This window comes from Strigops habroptila, chromosome 17, assembly GCF_004027225.2.
Source record: "Strigops habroptila isolate Jane chromosome 17, bStrHab1.2.pri, whole genome shotgun sequence".
NCBI lineage: Eukaryota > Metazoa > Chordata > Aves > Psittaciformes > Psittacidae > Strigops > Strigops habroptila.
Window position 1 is genome coordinate 1,896,073 of NC_044293.2, and position 21,299 is coordinate 1,917,371.

Consider the following 21,299-nt stretch of genomic DNA (forward strand, 5'->3'; position numbering starts at 1 on the left):
TTTTACTCATGAGTTCGCAGATGCATTTCAGTGGACTTTTATCTAACAGTGGGGTAATGAAAATCATTGATGTGCTTTTGTGCTTGCTCTTCATGCCCTAAATAGCTCTGGCGAGTTCTCGATCAGCTGACGGCAATGCTGATGGTGTTTGGACAGCAAATTCTGCTAAGGAAAGCTGGTGCAGGCAAAAGCTGAGTTGTTCAACCTCTTGAAAGGACTCCTTGACAAAAGAAGGCAGCCGAGTGTCCACTATCTCCCCAGCAGGAGCTGGGTTTAGTTTCCTGTTCTGCTGGAGCACTTACAGTTTCTGGCAGCCTGTTCTAACTCTGTGGCCATCCTCCTCCATTGGGACATGGAGGCGTGCACCCAAGCCTGCTTCCCCTTAGTGTCATGTGAATTCCTTGTATGTTTTTAGGTTACTCTGTAGAGGCTGCAGACAGGCTCTGGGATTTCTTTGTTTATGAACAGAGCCATTGTGCAGATCAGTTGTTTAGTACCACCTTGCAGAAATATTTGCTAAGAAACTTCCTAGAAGTGTTTTGTAAGCCCAGTGTGCTTGCTAACTTGTGAGGGTTCCTCTTCTGTGCCAGAACTGCCCTCACCAAAAAGGAGGATGAGCTGGCTTTTTCCAGTTAACCAGTCAATATTTACTCTTCCAGGCAAGCTGTTCAAATGCTGTTGCTCTCTTGTTTTGGTATTTGTTTCTCCTGTCTTGCTGGAATGTTGCCCCAAAGTCTCCCACACTGGCAGCTCTTGTTTGAGTAGCAATGACATGTGGGCGTTCATAAAAGACAAGGTTGTGGGAGCCTTCCAGTGATTGCCAGGTCATGTTTTCATTTTCTGTTCTGAGTGTGGAGTGTGTTTCAGCCCATCTGCTTCAAGAAAGGCTGGAGTTTGGGAAGAGAAAGCCACAGGATCATTTATTCATTCCCAAGGTGACATCTTGCTTCCACTGAAATTCATGAGAAAACTCCTGTTGAATTCAGTGAAGTGGATTTACATTCTCTGTTATCAGGACAAACCCATTCCAGGTCTGGTTTTGGCAATTCCCACTTCCCCAGTTTGCTATCTGCCTTTTTGTCCTGTGTCAGTGCGTGCTGGGGCTGCAGCTCTAGTGTTTCCCCAGCAGCTCCAAGGTAGCACCTTAAAACCATGACAAAACCCATAATAAAAAGTGAGATACTATTACCCTGGTGAGAATGTCAGAGGCATCGTAAAAGCCCTGTCTCATCTGTCCTTCAGTACAGCAATGCTGGAGTGTGGGTAGCTTGTCCCTCAGGCCTTTTTGCTGAGTTCAGTTCAGACAAGGCAAGACTTACAAAGATAGTTCCACCTTAGACTGATAGAAATTAAGCTGGCACTCCTCTTCCATCTCCCCCTCACCCATAGAATTGTATCATGGTTTTGAGCTGTAGTCTTGGCATGATTTTGTATTTGCTAGATACAAGGATACATGGCATTGAAAGGATGTACAACTTGCATATGGTGATAAATCTCAACCTAAAGCTCTGTGCCACAGATCAATGATTCTCCCACACTGAGCTGATCTTGACAGGATACTGGAGCATTCCTCTTCAAAACCTCACGGTACACATGTTTTTAAATGACATTTATTAAAGCTGCTTGTGTGTTAAAGTTCTTTTAGAGAAAGGGAAGAAAGAAGTTTTTGGACTTTCAAATAACCATGAGTCTTCCTGGTACGGAAATGGAACAGAGATGCCCTAAATTAAGAAAAACTCCTTTGAACGTGTCTGAACAGGCTGAATCAGTGCAGACTGATTTCCACTCTGGTACTGTGTTTCTGGAAGTTGGCAGGTAAGCCAGCTCCCACATGGAAAACATATATCAAGTTAGCAAAGTGTTGCACCTGTAGTTTGCTGAGACAGAGTGATTAGGATAGTTCTGTAACAGCCAGCTCAGTGCATGCACTGGAGGGGTCACTTCTGGCTGCATTTGTCTATGCCATCAAGCCCTTTGCATGTGTACTGTAAACCATGCTAAGTTGGGCTCTGGTGATGACAGTCCACACTTGAATTACTTACTGTATAAAGGTAACAGGGATGCTCTCTAGCAATAGCTTTTCGGGGAGTCCTGGTAGACAACCTTGGCCAAAGCCTTGTCTTAATAGATTTTTCATGTGTGTACCACTTCAATATAGCTTGTGTGTAGCATTAGTTGGAGCTTTTTCACTTCAAGTCCTTGGTCTCGCAGCCTGTTCTCTTTATTTTCAATTATTGTGATACTTAATTTCCTTATTACTGCAATTTCCTATAATTACCAAGCATTTCTTTGAGAAAGGAATTACATTTGCTGCCCTACCTTTCAGAGCAGTTGCTGTTGCCTTTCTGGTTCACTAACAAAAAGCTTGAAGATCTTCACTGTGCAAATTATTTAGTTCGTCTAAATTATTTGGCCCCGGTAAGAAACTTTTCCTCTCCACTAGTAGGGGAAGGCAGCACGGTCCTTAATTGCATTCTGCAGCTCAGCCAAGTGAAATCTATCTTTATGCCCTCGGAATTGAAGCCAAAGAAAATATCCCCCACTGGTCCCTCATACTTTGCAACTCCTTACTAAGTAAGCCTGTTTCCAAGTGCTTGTCTCTCTTGAGATTTATAACCACTGGGGTAGTTATCTTGATGGAGAAGATTTAAAGCACGTGTGTGCAGGAGAGCTCCATATCGTTTTGAAGTGTGACTTGCTCTAGTTTGTCTCTGTTTAAAAGTCCAGGTAGACGACACTGGAAAGAGTTTTAGTGAGAGGAAGAGCCTGGTCTGGCCAGTTCTCGAAAGCATATCTCACTGGCGTGCATTATGTTTGTGTTGATGGCTAGATACAAGCCCCTGGCTTGTGATTAAAGGCACTAAACTCACTCAGGTCTAGACTTTAAGATACAGCTTTCCTCCTGTGATAGTGCTTGTGAGTGTAAGTCCACACCATCACCTACGATCTGTCTGGATGTACTGTAGCGATGGCATTCTTCCTTGTGATTGAGTATGAAAGCTTGACCTGAGACGTTTCTGCCTCCCTGATCATTGCAGCTCCACTGAACTCCCCAGAATGTCCTTTACAAAGTCACTTCAGTGCATCAGTCATCTCCTGTTCTGTCCTCCAAACTCCACTATCCTGTAAGGTCAAAAAACCTGTCCAGTGTTGTGCTAACCACTAGAGCTCTTTGTCCTCTGGCCAGTCTCATTGTCTATCCCCAGCAGCAGTCTCTGGCCTCAGAGAGTGAGCTTAGGACAACTATGCCTTAGTTCTGTGTCTGTGTAGGGCTACTGTTCTGGGCTGGCCCTGCCTCAGAACTGTGAAAGCAGAAATAATTTGTCAAAAAGATATTGACTTTCTGGTACCTTTTGCTACCAGCTGGATGCATCTCTCTTGTTGGTAATTATTTGCTCAATTCATACCAATTTTAGTTTGCTTGGCTGCTGTTCTTCCCCTTCTGTCCTTTACACTTTTCACTATTTTGAGTTCATTCAAAATCAGTTTCATAAATTCTTACCCCTCGCTGATGGAGTCAAAAGTACAAGCCACACAGGTTGGAGAGTGGGGAGAATAAGTCCTAGGAAGCCTTGAATAGAGTCCTAGAAACTGTGTGGTAAATCATGGAACCTTTTCAGGTACTATTTATACCCTTGCAGGGAAGGGGATTAAAACTCATCCAGCCAGCCCCAAAGACAGGTTGTTGTGGCTTTGTCTTTCAATAGCACAACTGGGAATATGTTTCCCTAAACCTATCAGAGTATTAAAGCCCCGATTAGGCTGAATTCTAAGAACATGATGAGGACCATTTGCAGCAGCTGTGGGGCAAAGTGGAATAGGCATTGTTTGTGCAGCTGTGGAGTACACAGTTCTCCTCTTGCACAACTTGTATTGCTTTGACTGCTTTATTCCAGGGAGCTTGTACACCACAGCACTGGGAACAATTTCACAAGCTAGAAAATGAAGTCTCCAATGCCTGCTTCCCTCCAGCTTCCCTGGCAACATGGTGCAGATTAGTTTGGTTGGATGGAAATGGCTTCTCCAGCTCTTGCGGGTGTACAGTGTTAGGTAATAACTGAAGAAACGCCATGGCATGTTTTTCTTGAAGGCAGACTTTTGGATAGTTACATTCGTTTGACTGATGATAATTTACAAAGCTTAAGTGGAACTTTTCAGGTGATTCTAGGTTGACTTGGTGTGTGATTAATGAGCAATTATGAGCAGATATAAATAATAGTGGATTTAAGTATGTATAGATGCTATAATTAAAACCTCTATTATAATATTTATTAATATTTAATTATAGATGATATGAAGTTTGCTATATAATTCTGTAGGATTTGACTGATATTCTTGGGGAGGGGACAGCTTCTCTGTTTAATTACAGCAGTGTCTAGGGAATAAAACCCTGCCCAGACCACTATTGGTCTCAATGTGTGATCTCAGTGGCTGGAGCCTGGTTAGCTTTCTGGGAAGTGCCTGGCTTTCAGGATGGTTTCTTTCTGTAAGTACGTTAGGTGTCTTCCCAAACAGAAAGGCAGGATGACCTCATAACAGAGCAGTGTGGACACAAAAGGTTGTCTTAGAGTCTCTTTGCTCATAGCGTCTAGGACATACTCTTGGAAATAGGTGCTGTGCGTAACAGCAGACTGGTCTGAAACGTTGTCTTCAAAAGTGAAACAAGACCATAACGGTGAAGTGATGGGTAGAGGAGACCAGTTAAGAATCTGGTTGATAAGTGCAGAAAATCTTTAATGTTGTGAGCACTTTATTCAGGCTGTGTGAATTCAAGTTGCTTGTTCTCTTACCTCTAGATGGAGCGAAGAGCTCAGGATCTTCTAACCCTGTCATATTGCTCATTTCACCTGATGGGTAGGATGGGTTTTGCAATTAAACGTAAAAATAAGTTTATCTATGGATTTTATCATGCAACTTCCAGGATTTCTACCTGCTTTGAAAGACAAGCCCCCCCATGCAAGCAGTACTGCCTAAACAGAAAAGGCAGCAATAGAGAAGGAAGGAGACTAATAGTGAGGGCAGGGAGAAACCATGCCTGAGGTCCCTCCAAAGGAGTAGTGGTGGCAAAGCCTGGAAAGGTGCCTTGTGTTCATAACCATGGTCATGACAACGCTGTGCTTCAGCTGTGGTGGGCCAGATGTCTGCTCACTTCAGGTGCTTTGATTTTGATGGAATTTCAGATTTTTCATGGAAGTTCTTTGGTTTTGTATGAAAGGCACCTCAGAAAACTGCCCTTGCATCCCACAACCTACTGTGAGAAGGGAAATATTTACCTGAATCCCTGCTATGTGACTCTTCACCTGTGTCTGAGACAGCTACCTTACATAGTGAAAGCTGCAAACACCCCTGCGCTCATTTTGCTTCGATTCTCTTGTTCTTGCTTTTGGTTTACTGAGCCACACTAAAGACAGTAATACTGTCTCCAAAATTCCCTGTGACAGAACAGATCCTTCCCAGCAGACCTTTGCCTGCCTTGTGACTGAGCCCTGCTTCAAAAACAGGGAGAAGGGCTGAAAACAGAATGCAGCAGCTGATCCTGGCTCCAAACACGCCGGGTGCTTGAACTGCCTATTGCTTCAGAAAGTCAGATGCTACTGGCTGTCAGCTGCCTCTCTTAGGAAACTTCTTGGCTATTTTTCTTTCTGTTTAGATATAGCCTGAATTGGTGTGCTAGCCCATAACCCCTCACATGCTGCCTTCACTCCAGAAAAAATGCTATGTTTCTAGAGAGCTAGAGGAATGTGTTCTGCACTACTATGTGAAACCCAGCATGAACCAGGGCATCCTTGCTGGTTATGGGAAGGCCATAGCAGAGGGACAGTGCCTGTGAGGGCAACATCCTGACATATGTCTGTTTTATGACTCAAACCCTAGATGCCAGCATCACACACTGAGGATGCTTTCCACAGACTAGGGCATTTGGTAGTAAGAAAGAGCTTTTTATGTGTGTTGCATTGTCTCTTCCTGGAGCTCTCCTTTGCGCTTGCTAAAATTGATGCTTGGATCACGTCAGCCTCACCCCAGTGGCTTTTGCACCAAGAACACCAGTAGGACATGTAGATTGTTGCAGGCATGCAGCCATCAGACCATGCATAGCCTCCAAAGTGTGGCACCAGGCAGATGGACAGCACAGCCCTCAACCTTAATTCTGGGCATCTGGAGCACTTGTGCCTGCCTGGGTAACAAGCCCAGATTGCCACCACCTGAGAGCATTCCAGAAGCTTCTCTGTGGCTGAGTGGGATGCAGGTAGAGTGTGTGGTGACTCTGCTGCATGGGCTTGCTGATAACTGGAGCCATGGAGGTAGGACTGGAGGGATAAAGGGGATTTGATTGTGGGGTGGAGGTGTACTGGGAGGTGGAAGCTTTCTGGCTGGTAAGGGGCTGGGGAGGGCAGCTGAAGTGTGTCTGAGAGCTCCAAAAAGGAGAAAGGTGTTTTGGGGATAGAAGCAAGTCACTGCCTGATGGGAGGGCTGGTGCCTTGGCAGGACAGTGAGAGCTGCACCTCTGGCTGCAGGGAGCCTTGTTTATTCGGAGTCTGTGTAGAGCACGTGCTGTGCGAGATGTGGCTATGCTTGACAAAAAGGACTTCACAGCACCAGTGGCTCCCTATAACCACAACCTGGTGCTCTGTTTCTGTATGCTGTGTGTAGCATGTCTTTGTTGGGCACTGTACAGACTGCAGAGTCCCTGCCCTGAGTGGCTTCTACTCTTTCCTAGGAGGTGGTTCCTGAAAAACCTACACTTATATATCAGTAGCCACTGCTCTCTGCTAAGGCAAAATAGGATGCCTTTGTTTGTGTAGTTGACTTGATTTCAGAGGTGAGGATTGCTGTGGAAAACTAGCTCCTAAGTAGAGATAATCTTTGTTACCAGGTGAAATGTGCAGCTGTTACCTTTGTTGCTTTATAACTGAATGTCTCTGAGCTGCTCAGTGACTACAGGAGGTCTCTTGGCCTGAAAAAGTAGGCTTCCCCCATCCCCCAGCGACCCAGCTAGGAGCAATGGAGGGCACACTGTACAAAGAGTGCTGTAATAAAGCTGCCAGAAGCTGACGTTGCTTTCCCCTCTGAGGTTTTCCAGGCTTATTTTTAGGCAGTTTACAATTAATTGTTTTGGAGAAGGGGAAAAAAAAGAAAAAGCCATTGTGGCTTCTAAGAACTGTTGATATAAAAATCAGCCCTTTTAAAGACTCGTATTCTGGGACCAATACCCCAGGGAAAGACAAAAATCTGGGTATGTCGTGCCAGGGCTCTAGGCAACATGTTTAAAATAAAGCAAAAAAGCATGGGTATTTCTTGCACTTTGTACTTCTCAGTCAGCCTCTATTTCTGAGTCAAGGGTAATACACATATGAGCTGCTTATGAACCCTTGTTTTCTTGCTCTTGCTGTGTTTATGTGTGGATTTATCTTGATCAAATCGTGTCATCTGAGCAGGTCTGAAGGGAGTTATCAGTGCTTCTTGGAGCTCAAGAAATGCTTGCTCAGGGAGCTAGACTGTCTTTGTGGTTCCTTTGAAGTAGGTCGTGTGAGCTTTTCTGATGGTGATTTTGGAAAGCTTTCCCCAAAATTCCTGTTGTCATTGTAACTGCTTCTGCTGAAATGAAGTGAATGGCACTTGGGATGTTTCCTTTCCAAGGACTCCTAGTACAGAGCTATTGTTTTTTTTTTTTGGGGGGGGGGGGGGTGTTGTTGGTGGGTGTTTTGCAGTTTTTGTTGATTGGTTTTGGTTTATTGTTTGTTTTTTTCTTTAGAACCCTTGGCCAGGGAAATTTGGCTATTTCTATTTCAGTTATTACTATTTCCATCAGTATCTCTGCAAACGCTCTCTGGCTTGCTGCCGCTCCAGCCATCGTCCTGGAGAAGAGCTTGCTCAGTGCATGCGAAGGGTTAAAGCACTTCAGAACCTTCCTTGGCTTTCTGTGCTAAATTACCTTAAACTTTTGACAAGTAGGATGGCCTAGACAGATGTGTTGACATGGCAACCGCTCCAAGGAAACGCTTGTCAAGAAAGGAGACCAGCTGGCCTCCAGTCATGACAAGGTACCTCAAGCAGGAAGCTGCAGCCAGTGCCCTGGCTGTGCCCCCACATCTTGCTGTCAGGGCCCTGATTAGTGTGAATAATTTACGTCTCTCTAACAGCCTTTAATGCAGCTGCAGTGACGTGAGCAGCGCTAACAAGACTCAACTGCTAATTTGCTGCATTAATAATAATGTCCTCCTGCTTTTACTCATAGCAAGTATATCCAGGGAAGGAGGTTAAAGCCAGGTTTTCTGCAGCAGTGGTTCCAGTTGTTCCCCTCTTCACCCCAGACAGCCTGGTAACACTCAGAGCTTATAGCATGCAAGGCTGGGAACCTGGGGTGGGAGTGCGTGCCCAAACTCTGACAAGCAGGACCACTGGGTTTAGCTCCCTTTTTGCCTGCTCTGAGGGCAGCAGACCCAGCTTGCTGGAGAAACAGTGTGGCCTAGTGGCTGGGGTGCTGGGCTGAGGTTTGTGCACTCATTTTCCAGCTTTGCTGATGTTTGGGGTTTTTTTTTTGGGTGATCGAGGTGCAGGATTCTGTTTTTATAGGTACTTAAGGAGTTATTTGCCTGCAGTATCTGCTGTTCCTGTACCTACCATTTTCTGGGTGCTGCGTTCTCACACCCTGACAGTATTTGCTGGCCAGCGCTGCTGTGCAGTTCCCTTTGGTTGCTGTGAGTCTCTCATGCAGACCAGGCTCGGTGTACTGATTTGTTGAAGGAGAGGACCCCAGGTCTTGCAAAGCTATAAAAAAGAGCTCTAATGGCTTTGTAGACATGTAAGCTCCTGGTTCCTGAGACCAGCAGTGAAGTGGCCTGTCCAAACGACTAAGATGTAAGCTGTTAATTGTAAACAGAACAGGCTGTCCTGGAACAGGGAAAGTTGCCTTTCTGAGAGGTTTTGTTGTTTGGCATCCATGTATTGCTCTACCTCTGTCTTGGTACACGAACATAGCAAAGGTGCTGTATGCTGTGCTTTCAAAGAAACAGATACCCCTGAGAAGCAAAATGTATTTATTTCTTGTTGGGGGGGTGGTGGTCCTGGAGAATACTTACTCAATCTGACGTAACTTTTTCCATGCAAGCGGATACCTGGGCTTCCCAAACTACTTCGCAGCACAGTGTGCTCAGCAGGCTCTGTGGAAAGGGTAATGCATACCCAGGTGACTTCAGTACATGGTATTATTTACCCTATTGACGTCAGCAGCTGCACTCTCTCGGCTTCTCTCCACTATAGCAGCCTGCAGGGGACAAGCTGCAGAGAGCTTATGAACTCCCTAAATGTGCTTAACCTTTCCAGAACTCAGCATATAATTCTCAGCTAAGAAAATGTCCTATTAGCTTTCCGTGTGCAACTCATTTTGCTCCTATTCTGCAAACCAACACCACATGGATTCTTATTAAAACACTGTAGCCTTTATTTGCTGATAAGTCAGTTCAGCAGGGACTGTTACATAAAACCATATTATGGCATTTTCCTTGCAGAAAATTACCACATTTAAGTACCTTTTTGAGCAAAGAGGTCTCTTCTGAAACCACCATATTTAAACTCTTTCCTAACACTAAGTGACAGCTCTATGGGAAATGGAGCCTTCCCACTAGGGATATTGTATTGAATCCTTGCTGGAAACCCCTGGAAAAAATGGACAGATAGAACTTTTGAAATAAAGTGGAAAGATCTGATGTATGAGTCTCCTTTCCCTGAGTAGCCTTTTACTGATATCAGTGATTGGAGAGGGACAAAGAGAAATTGGTGTGTCTCATGATAATTCGATTTTCTTTTTAGCAGCAGGTTGCGCTTGGTCAGAGTGTTTTGGGCATCCTGGTATTATCATATGGTGCTGCTGTTGTGTGCTTCAGTCTCAGCTTTGATTAAAAAGTATGGATTCAGGAGTTTGGGTTAGAAAAAGCTGCTTTGATGTGAGCTGAGTGTAACTGGAGCAGACCAGAGCTGTCTGCCTGGGTTTGCAGGCAGTTTTTGAAAGAAGTCACTATGAGCCATGTACTGAACTGCCCCTTGTATGTCTGTAGCTTTGTGAGGCCAGGTGAGAGGTGACAAACATTCCTGTTGCATATTCCTGTAGTCTTTGGCTGGTGGAAGAGGGAAGATCCCACACTTTGGCTTTGTTGTTTAGAAACGGTTGTGGTTAATAACGTGGCAATATAGCAAACCACAGTGTGAGTTCTTATAGGAGGGGAAGAATATTGTATTTTGAAACAAACCTGGCTTGAGTTGCTTACACCCTTGTACCCATATGTTGATGAGCATGTTGCCATGATGTGTATATATCCATGTGGGCTGTTTGGGATTCCCTACCGTGATGCTGAGTACAGGGATGGTGCCCTAGGGTATCCTGCTTGTGTCTCTGGTTATTCTTATGTTGGTGGTGGTGTCTGGGTTTTGGATATGCCTTTTGAGCCCTTTAGGAGCTGAAAAGGTTCAGTTTCTCAATCTTTACTCCCTTCTGACCCCCACCGCTTACTCTGGGAGACCCTAGGATTAACTTCTCATCCTTTACAGTATTGGTTGGTTTTCTAACATAATACACAGTTTTCCTCTTTGGTGTCAGCTTGTGGATAGTAGAATATTGGTGCTAAATGGTTTTTGCTATTGCTGAAACTGTAAGTGTGACTTTTCATTAGGAGCCTTTGAAATTAGAGCATACTGTGAGCTACACATGTCTTTCGTGGTTTCAGTTTCCACTCTATATTGGGATTTTGCACTCAGATTAACCTAAAATCTCCGTCTGTCTAGATGTCCATGCTCTGTTATAATTACTCTTTATTCTACTAATTTTCAGCCACTGAGAATCAGAATAACCTGCCCACATCTGGTTAATGTAATGTTTGGTCCACATGGAATATATTCCTTTAGACTTTGAAACCTCAGTGTCACTGTGTTATTCTCTGTATCTTGAGGTGTAAGCAATAGTCCAGGTGCTTTGCAGTCGCCACCTTAAAGCAGTGGAAGCAGAAACATTCCTTACTTTGCAGTTGCCATTAAGAGGCATATCAATCCCCACTGAGAGTGCTTCCCTTGATTGGTGAAGCTTTCAAATTGGATCTCATTCTTCTCTTTCCTTTTTTCTCCCTTCCTCCCTCCCTCCATGTTTTTTACCTCCCTGCTGATTGTCCTGCTCCAGTTTCTTTCTTATGTCTTCCTTGACTCTGGTGCAAGGTGAACGGACTCATACAGATGCTATGCACCAAATTCAGACACAGTTTTAAAGCTGCGCTCAGACTGTAAAAGCCTAATCAGCAGAAGAGATGTGTATGCATTCTGCTTTCACCCCAGCATAAACTGTGCTGATGGTTGGATGCTACCTCATGTGTATTGTGTTGCTGTGACAGCTTTGCTGCTGACCCATCTGCCAGGGACTTAAATGAGCACGGTCAGCCAGATAACGCTGAAAAGGAAAGCTCTGCTGGCCTGAGGCCCAGCAGGGAAATGCTGTGCTCTGCAACTCTGCAAGGGATTTAAAGGCTCTGACCTAGTCTGTAAGTCAGAACTTATCCCAGTGAGGGGGAGGGCTTTCTCCTGTCTCCACTGGGATAAGGAGGGCTTAGCCTTTGCATTTTGGGGATGGGGAGGTGAGTCTCTTCCAGACAGCTTGTAAGGTTAGTTGAGGCAACCCCTCAAGGTGTGACCTTCTCTGGTTCTGCTTTGACTACTAGCAGTGAACAGCTGTGTCTGTATGGGAAAGTTCTTTTTCTCCTGTCCCTATGTAGCCTGTTTGTGGTGCTGTTGGGGAAGGAGTGACTAACAGTCCCTGTCTCTGTGCAGCTTGAGTCATGCTGTGATCTCTGGCTGACGTCTCTGCTGAAGCGGGACATGCAGGCACATACCGCACTTCACCCCTCGCTTGGATCATTGCCCAACACAGGAGTTTTAGGAGTCAGCACAGGGTATGTGGGAAAGCAGCTGTAAGAGATACGTTGAGTGTGTCAAGCTTGGTGTAAAGTTAAGGCACAGCATTACTGGTGTCCTGTCCGGGTGCATAGTGTAAAGGCTTCTTGGTACTTCTGATTCATGGGAATGTGGAAGATGATCAGCCAGTCGGTCAGTACTGTTACAAACCAAGCTACTAATTCTGTTGCAAAGTGTTTTGTGTCCCAGTGCGTCATACAAACTGCTCAGCTGCAGCTGCCCATGGCCAAGTTGTAGCTGAGGTCACTACACAAATGCGATAGGGACAGCAGTTTCAGTATGGGAGGATAGGTGCATCTGCTGGGTACTGTGCTCATTTTTGCTCAACATGGCTGAGGGCCATAAGAGTGGTGCTAGCGATACTGAGGAAAGGGCTATAGAGAGGTTTTTACACATATACATACACATCATGAGCTTTTGTGTCATGTCACTATTGTTGCAGTCCTGTGGAAGAGCGGTAACTGTTTCTGATAGTTACCTTCTGGTCTCTGATGGTGCTCCCTCTGTGAACAGCATTGCATTTTGCTTTTCCATGGAGCCTCTTCTGGAATTGCCCGTTCTCTCCGTGAATGTAAGCCTTCTGCCTAAATTACCAGAGAGCAGACGTGGTTCACTTAGGCACATGGTTTAGTGGTGGACTTGGCAGTGCTAGCCTATCAGGTAACTTGAAGATCTTTAAGGTCTTTTCCAACCTAAATGATTCTGAGATTCACCCTCAACAGGACAGGAGTGCTGTAGTGCTTCAAGCAACAGAGCAAGATGAATTTTTCACTGCTGTGTTGCTTACAGTTCTGGAGCAAAGAAGCCTCTAGGAAAGCCCTATATTGTCTTAAGCTAAGTCAAAGTAAGCCTATTACATTCCAGATCAGGGTAAAAGGTTTTTAGTTAACAGGACGCAATTCATCAATATCTGTATGTTATTCTGTTCTTGGGAGTGGGGCTTTGCATCTCGGGAGGTTTCTTACAGGCCAGTTCAAACTTGCTATCTGAGCAGAGAAGGGGGAGGACAGAAAACATGGGTGTAATCGTTTCATTTCTGATTCTACAGAAGAAAACTTTCCCCCAGTTTTGCCTACTGTTTTTTGATCTCATCTTAAGTAATTTTGAATGAGTCTTCTATTACTGAAGGTGGAAAGTACTGTAACAATCTTGTGGCACAAAGTTTTCCAGTCTCTGCAAAAGACTGCAGTGGCCCATGATTCTTTGGTCTGCCTTAAAGACTGACGGGTGACCTTGCCTGTGTTGGAGACATGCTCCTGAAGTGTTTTGACATGCCCTGGCATAGCAGGCAGTAAAGAAATGCAGGGTTTTTTTGTTTTGTTGAAGCTATTAGAGTGCTTTGTCCATTCACATTTGCCTTCAGAAGTCAGTGGTATCAACTACCCCAAGTATTCAAAATGATAGGAAGCAAACTTCAGTCTAGAAAATCCAGTCTTTGCAGTAGACATTAATCTTCTTTTTTGCCATTTGTAGCTTGGTGCCTCAGAGAGAAAATAACCTCAATATACTACATAGAGGCTGCTAAGAAGAACAGAAGAGTGGCAGGGGCTGCTTTAGCTCGCTAGATATTTAAAAATGAAATGCACATATTCTTTATTTTGTATTAATACACTGTAACTGCTTTACAGAGTCCAGCATATCAGTTGCATGTAAATACTACAGATGAACTTGCCAAACTGGAGCTCACAAAACTAGTGCATTTTTCCCAAAGCAGAGACTAAACCCTCTAACTCCTTAAAAAAATACATTAAAGAACGTACCACACACACACATATTGCACTTTTCTCCATATGAAATTTTTACCCCATATACATCACACCAAAGTCTCTTCAAAGGAGTCTGTAATAGAAGATAATAAAGCTAATAATTACTTCAACAGTAGTGTACACAGTTCTCTAATGTTAGACATAACAGATTCGAACATAAAAGCCACTTCAAAGTAGTACAAAGTGGTGCCCAATGGATACTCTGCTGTATTAGAAGCCTTTTACTCTAATTGGCTTGAAGGAAATTACATGAAATGTTAAATATGCTTTTGGTTGAGGGGAAGAGTCAGTCTAAATTGTATTAAAGAAACACTGTAGCTTTCCCCTTACCAGCACTGCAAAGCTCAAATGAGCTTAGACTAATTGGCACATCCTGATAAATGAATTGCAGAACTCAATAACAGTATTATTTTTATATTTGAGTCCTGAAATGTTCGGTATCCTGGAGTTGGATGGGGAAGGAAGAGGTTATAGTTATGGCAATAATCCAGCTCCTGGCGCAGAATTGGGCCTGTCTCCATGGGTGGTGTGTGTCCTGTTAGCAGTTCTCTCCACATAGCTCCTCGAGGGGTTGGTCAGATATTAAAATTTCAGAAAGTGTTTATTATGCTGTGGGTAGGGAAGAAGGAATGAAAGGACAGGAGTCTTTGTTGCCTCTCTTTCTCGTTTTGCAGTAGTGAAATGGTGCAGTATTTGTCAAGCTGTTTCTCTTCCCTTTGTTAGTCACTTAAAGTGTCATAGGGATTTCTGTGGGATAGCTGTGTCAGAGAAGTTTCCTTTTGAAGGGAAAGAACACAAAAAACTTTTTTATCTTGGCTATTTAAAGTAGAGCTTTCTTGCCCTCTTTGTCTTGCATTGCAGAAGTAGTGTATGGATGTGATCCCTGTTCTTTAAATTCTCCTTTGCTGATGCCTTGAGAATCACTGTGAAATCAGAGGTAGAAGCTGAGCACTTATGGATTGAGTCCAGCTGCACAACTGGACCGATATATCAGAGCAGGCTACATAGCAAACAGGAGTTGCCTCTCTAATTGTAGTATATAGGAAGCAAGGTGCTTCTGTCATTCGTTAAACCCTTCCTTCCTTCACACAGCCTACTATGCAGTGACTAAAGTCCTACTATTCAACTTTTAAATGTAGTCTTATTGCTGTAAACACTGGCTGATTGTCCACCTTGCTACACTCTCATTATTTGTAGTATCAAAGGCCTTAGCTCACCCAACTTTCCAGCAAACAGTGATGTTTCCTACATGTGATCAGCACAGTTTCTCTGCCATTCTTTGTGCTTTAATGAATCTGCAATTGTGCTTAATGTTTGCTTAGAAACGGGCTGAACTGTCCAGCTGTGAGCCTTGTTTGTCTATAGTCCTGTAATGTCCCACAATAATTAAAGGCTAGAGACAAAACCCAAACTAGAGATCTAGACGTTCTGCAGATTCCTAATCAATCCTCCTCCTATGACTCGCATTTCATGACTGAAAGTTCTGAAGACACAACTGCTTGTTGAGTTTAGTATTTCTTGAAATGGTTGATACATCAACAGTTTGTGATGCTAAATATTGCTGCAATACTTTCAATGTTATATATACATAAGCAATCAAAACACTAAGAAAGTTAAAACATGTTCCACATGGTGGAACGTGTGCTCTGAAGGGACTTTGGCTATAGCAAGGATATAAATGGGGCATTGTCTACTTTCTTCAGAAAAAAGCATATAGGCTGATAAAGAACTGAAAAAGGCACAGCACTATCACTTCACAGGGTTTGTTTTTTTTTAAGCTCATTGTTTTTTAAGCTCATTGTTTTTATCCTTAAGTTCTAAAACCCTAAATAATTGTCCAAATATACAAAGCTCAATAAACCACCAGTAACACATACTGCAAATTCAAAATACAGTTTGTTTGCTTGCTTTTAAAATGCAACCGAAGGACAGATGGATCCTTTCCAGTGATCAGAACTTCTCCAAGACAGAGCCTTCCACAAAGGCCTGCCTGCAAAACGGGTTGATTTCAAAAGCCACCCAGGTGGATATTTTTGTTTTTGTTTTAAATGTCATTGGCTGGAGCTCTTGATTTTTGTCATGGTACTTCTTACCTTCTATCTCCCTCTTAGCTAATCCTTTACACTTCAGTATTCTCATCCCCACCCAGAGGTCTCTACAAACCACTGTGGTGCCCTGTGTCAGTTCCAGGTATCTTTTGACAAAGTCAACATGTCACTTAGCAGAGATCCAGAAGCTTCACTTAGTGGACAATTAGGAGTTCCTTGGCAGGCTTGGGAAATACTGTTTACTTGCTAGCAGGAGGAAGCGGAGGCTGCCTGAGATGCCTGGTGATCATGGAGACTTACCATCAAGTAGTTCCAGATCAGCAGCTTAACCAGCAGTTGGATGCCGAAGTGCAACTCTCCTTTAATTCCACCTCACGCTACTGTTTCAAGAATATTACAGTTGCCATCAGCGCAGACCCAAATCTACCCTGAATTTCAATGAAAACTATTGCTTTTTATTGCCAAGAAGTACAATACAATGTGCACTCATTCTCATTTCTCCAAGTGAATGTTAGATGAATGCTGACAAACTCCCCAATTTTTTTTAATATATTTAAGAAGGGGCTCTAAAATTCACCTTTTTTTTGCCTCTTCCTATGCAAACTAGTCCTGTGTGGGATGAAACTGCACTATCTGTTCTCTAGCCCCTGCCATCAGCCAGAGGGGCTAGTGGCCAAACACTTCTTGCCACCTCCTGCTTTTTTTTTTCCAGTCAGGTGGATTTTTAGTTCCCCTGTTAATTCAAGGGTTGAAAAATTACCATGAATTTTTGGGTAAAAACGAAAAAACCAAAAAATTCACATGCTTCTCCATTTGTCCTGTCTTCCACTCATGTTAAGTCACCCCATGGTATTAATTCACCAGGACATAGCCACTGTGCTGGGGATCTACAGTCTCCATCATTTCACAATCAAAAAGTCCAGGCAATTCTGAGAGGGTTAATGCATCATAGTTTGACTGGGACTCGTGAGATGCAGAACTGCTCTGGCTGTCGGGCAATGCTACACTGCTCTGTTGTGCTGGGTCCATGGAATACTGGCACTGGTCTGGGTAGTCTGGCTCAGAAGAGGTGACAACAGGCAATTCACAAGTCTGATATGAATATGGTAAGGACTGTGGCGGCTGCTGCACCTGAACTGGTGATGACAACCGTGATGAGCTGGTGATCTGGGACGGTGGCCGTGGATCCAGCTGTACTTTCTGGTATTGACTGAGGAAGGGGTCATATTGCATTTGTTCTGAGGAGGGCTCCATCACAGGGCTCAGAGGCTGCTGCAAGCTGAACTGGGTTGATTGCTGCTGCTGCTCCTCCTGGCATGAAAGTGGCAGTTGACTTGACCTTGGGTATGAGCTCTCAGCTATTTGCATCTGGTTAAAATAGGCCTGCAGCTGGGACTGCTTCTGGAGAAAGAGTCGCTTCTGATGCAGCCTGAATCAAGGACATAAACAGCAATTATTTTTGCCTTTTGAAGTGTTAAGCCACTAGCATGAGTCCTGCATGCTAGTCACTCAAACAGTTTAGCAGGAAGTGGAGTACAGAATTGGAAAATTTCTGGACAATCTTGTCTATTAAACTTTAGAGCAGACCAGAATCTTTCAGCAAACACGCACAGGGTGTGTTTTTAGACCTCCTTTTGATAACCTTTTTAATCACCTAGTGAATTGGCAATTAAAATCTTGGCTATATACACACAAATTTTTCAGAGGGAGCGTCATTTCTAAACTGATGTTATACAACAAGAAAAAGTTGGTTTCCTGTACTGTAAAATTATTGCGTTATGGGAATGAGACAGGAAATACCTCAGTGACTGCAGGGCTTCCCAACAGGCAGAAATACACAATCCATGTTCTGACTTACCATACATACTGCAATATGTAGGTTATAAACAGTGGGTGGTTTGGAGGATGAGGGTGAAATTAAGTATGACCATGTTAGTAGTAGGGTAGCTTCCTCCCATGCTTCTACACACTCATTAGCACTAACTGAAGTAGGCAGGTATTTGCTGTTCACCTGCATCCTAGTAGTGTTAGCTCATAAAGAGCTCCTAGCACAGACATTTGTAAACTGGACTGTTGCCCCTCTTTTAAAAGGGGGACTGTGCCCTTAGACATTTTAAAGTGAAGCTTTCCTTTTTGAAAGAATTTATAATTGGACAAAGATTGTTCCAGTTCTTTTATTTCTCTCGAGAGTAAGAATGAATAACGTATCTGCATAGTTTGAAAGCCTCTTACCTGTGCTCCTGTAACTGCTGTTCCAGACTCCGGGGCAATTCTTTGCAGTATAGCTGGCAAGTATTCTGAGCTTTTGATAGTAGAGTAGGTTTCTGCAAGAAAAGCAATGCTGTCTTAAATTGCATTTGATTTCAATGCATTAGTCCAGAAAGCAAGTGAAAGAAGATTGTCTATCCTTATGGCAGTGTAACTGCCCAAGCTCCACTTTTCAGAAGCTCAGTAGACCTGCTATCTAAAACCACAGCCCCTACCACTTATTGGCTTCTAACTCTTAGACAAAGAATATCTTTGCTTGATAGATGGTAAGATAAAAATCTATTGAAAGATTTCTTCCCAAGTGAAAGAGAAGCTGCAAGCTGGGGAAAAGAAGTTGTTTTTTTTTCTAAACTAAAGCTATATGAAAATCTGTATAAAAAGAAGGGGGTAACCCTTCTTTTATGGGGGTAACCCCATAACCTTTATGGGGTGCAACACTGATAATAGGTATTCACTAGCAGTTAACTCGAAATTGTTTTAGTAACACTATACAGTTAAGAGATTGAGTAAGAAAACCACAGTAATATATGAGGGTGAGTGTCTGGCAGAAATTCAGTGTAATTTCAAATTCAGCTGTTCTCCACTAATTTAGCCTTTGACTGATTATCTCGAGTAGCAAGATCTAAAAGGCTAGTTTGCTGTCTAGTAACAGCAGATGGTTTAATTCAGTGGAGGGGGGGTATGGTACCTGGAGCCTGTGTTGTAAGTACTGTGTTTCTAAGCTCTGTCGTCTCGGTAATAATGGGGGATGTGCACCATTAGGGAAAGCAGATGCAGCTTCCTGCTGCTGCTGAGATCCTTCCTCCTGCAGAGAGAAGAGGAACAAGTTTCATCCCCAGAAAAAGCTTTTCTGCCTCAACCCTTTCTTTCAGGATTTCCCCTGACAGAGGTTTCATAGTTGCCGTATGGACTGGTCTTGGTGTCACTCACCACTTTTCACTGCATGGTGAGGGAGCCTAAATTACAAAGCTTTGAACTATCTCTGCTGCAAAATGGCAGAGGTACACCTGTAGCTAAAATGATACTATATATAATGAATTTTCTGACTCGCCCTCTGAAATAGTAAATGTACATGGTTAGAAAACTGTCCAAAACTCCGAAAGCGCTTTTGCGCAGCTGTCATTTCACACCTTCAACATGGAAGGTGAAAAGCTTTCAGTAATGCTTGAGAGGTTATGCATGGAGTAGGCATCCATATAATAAAGTGTTGGATTTGGAAAGCTCACAAGGCCATCTCACTGTGACACCATGAGGATGGTAAAGGCTAGCCTGCAAATGCCCATTCTCTAGTCTGCAGAAGACAGAAAGGAAAAGAGGGAACTTTAGCTCTTGTCAGATCTCCAGAACACCTTACCCCTCTCCTTATCTGTCCCAAAGCGTTAGCATCTGAAAGATGGAGCTTGATTTCTGTACCTGTGAAGGACTATTAATGAGGTCCTGCAACTGGGTGGCAGTTGATGTCAGAGAAGGTTCTTCTTCTGATCCCATCTGTTCATACAGCAACTGGACTTTGTTCAGTTCCAGGATTCCTTTGGTTCGTGCCAGATTCTGGAGGTGTTGTCTAAATGCTACAATTCCTGGACAAGAGCAAAACCCTTGTCAGAAAATCAGGTAATTCGTATCGGGTTAGCACAACAAATGTGAGATAAGCTGAACAACAACCAAGTTACAAGGTGGCTTGGTGCTTCTTGTGTATGGACTACGTTTACTACCACATCTAGGTATAATGTGTCATGACAATGGTTATAATTACCTTGTGTGAGGGATGTGTCTGAAGCTCTGCGCCCCTCTCGGAAACTGACAGGAGAGCGGTTGTGGGTTTCTCGCTTTTGAGAGGCAAGTGCCTGCATGGCTGGATTGGCAGGTCTCAGACCCAAGAAAGGTGGTGTCATTCTGGGTGCTTGTTGGTTAGTTAGTACCATTTCCTTCAAGGAAGGGGTGTCTTCCAGGAATTTAGTTTCTCTCTGAACGGATCCCATGTCATACTCTGAATCAATACTGCCCAGAGATGAGTTTTCATCCAATGAGTAGACTTTCCCTGTGACAGAAACCAAAAACCAGAATGAAAGTGCTGCAGTAATTTAGCAAAGCAGAGGAAGTGCTATTCTCAGGAATACCTGAGAATTCAGAGGTTTTTGTTTCCCCAACGTCCTCCTCTGCCAGCACACCTTTAGGGGATGAATGATTTGGGGCATTTAGTTATGTGAAAAAAAACAAACCAACTTGCCAGACTTTACTAGTTGCTATTGGGGTTGTACATGACTGTAGCAAGCTGTATACTTGCTGCTTTGGTTTTACGCTGTCTGTACAGCAGCTTTCGGGGTGGATTTTGGTGGTTTTTTCCCCTTTAGCCTTTATAGCAAATGCTAAGTAACAAAACCAAAACATCTCTGATTTGTGCTTGTCACTCTTAAAACCTACTGGTTTTCATCCTGGGCGTATCAGATTGAGTGCTGAGAGGAGGAAATGAGGTTTGAGGTGTCCGTGCTAACTTCTGTACCTGTGCCTGGCATCATCACCAGCTGGTTGGTAACTTCTGCCAGAGTGTGACGTCGCTTCCCACAGCGAGCTGCATGTAGGGCTGCAAATGACTGTGCAGGGTCATCTTCTGACTCGCCTTCTGTCTCTATTCCTTCGTCAATAGAAGTTTCCATCATGCTGGTAGGCAATGATTGGCATCCTTTCCTAATCGTCACGGGAGGTACGGGATCCAGCAGGCAGCCGTTTACCTAAATGGCACAGGGAAAAGATGGACAGCTTTCAATTACATGCACAGAACATTACCTCTAAGTGCAAGAAACCTCTGCCTATCATGAAGGAAGCCTGGACATTTAAAGTGTGTAAACCTCCCTATAATCTACTGAGTTAAGACTGGTTAAGAATTTAACGTGACAGACAATTCCCTCCAGGTAGGCTCACCACTGACATTCTCTTAATACTCAACTCTCTAGATCTAAATACTCTTATTTCCACAGTATTATGTTCTCTTTGTGGTGATTGGGGTTTTTGTTTGTTTGTTTTTCTTCTTTTTAAGCATTATTAAAAACCTTTGCCAGCTTAGCCACAAATATTTAATATTTATGGAGTGTACAATATTGTTGTTTCCCCTTACTATGCCTACTGTGCTCCTTTATCATGCTTAGATAAGCACTAAGAAGTAGATATTCTGTTCTATAATACTTTAGAAGCTCTAATTAGTGTCTCATTGCACAAGTCACTCCTACCGGTGTGGTAGGATCAGGTTGGGTAAAATATGGATGAAACA

At 43.6% G+C, this 21,299-nt stretch overlaps 1 protein-coding gene across 1 annotated transcript in view; it reads right to left on the bottom strand.

The window, feature by feature from the left end:
- Positions 1-13,520: 13,520 nt before the first annotated feature.
- Positions 13,521-21,299, bottom strand: part of SIK2 (salt inducible kinase 2) — a 48,260-nt gene continuing 40,481 nt past the window's right edge. Inside the window, exons 10-15 of the mRNA XM_030505363.1 lie at positions 20,535-20,763; positions 19,788-20,072; positions 19,448-19,611; positions 18,723-18,839; positions 17,999-18,090; positions 13,521-17,195 (exon numbers count right to left, since the gene is read on the bottom strand). Coding sequence (XP_030361223.1) covers positions 16,619-17,195; positions 17,999-18,090; positions 18,723-18,839; positions 19,448-19,611; positions 19,788-20,072; positions 20,535-20,763 — 1,464 coding nt within the window. The 3' untranslated portion in view covers positions 13,521-16,618. The remainder of the gene's footprint in view (positions 17,196-17,998; positions 18,091-18,722; positions 18,840-19,447; positions 19,612-19,787; positions 20,073-20,534; positions 20,764-21,299) is intronic.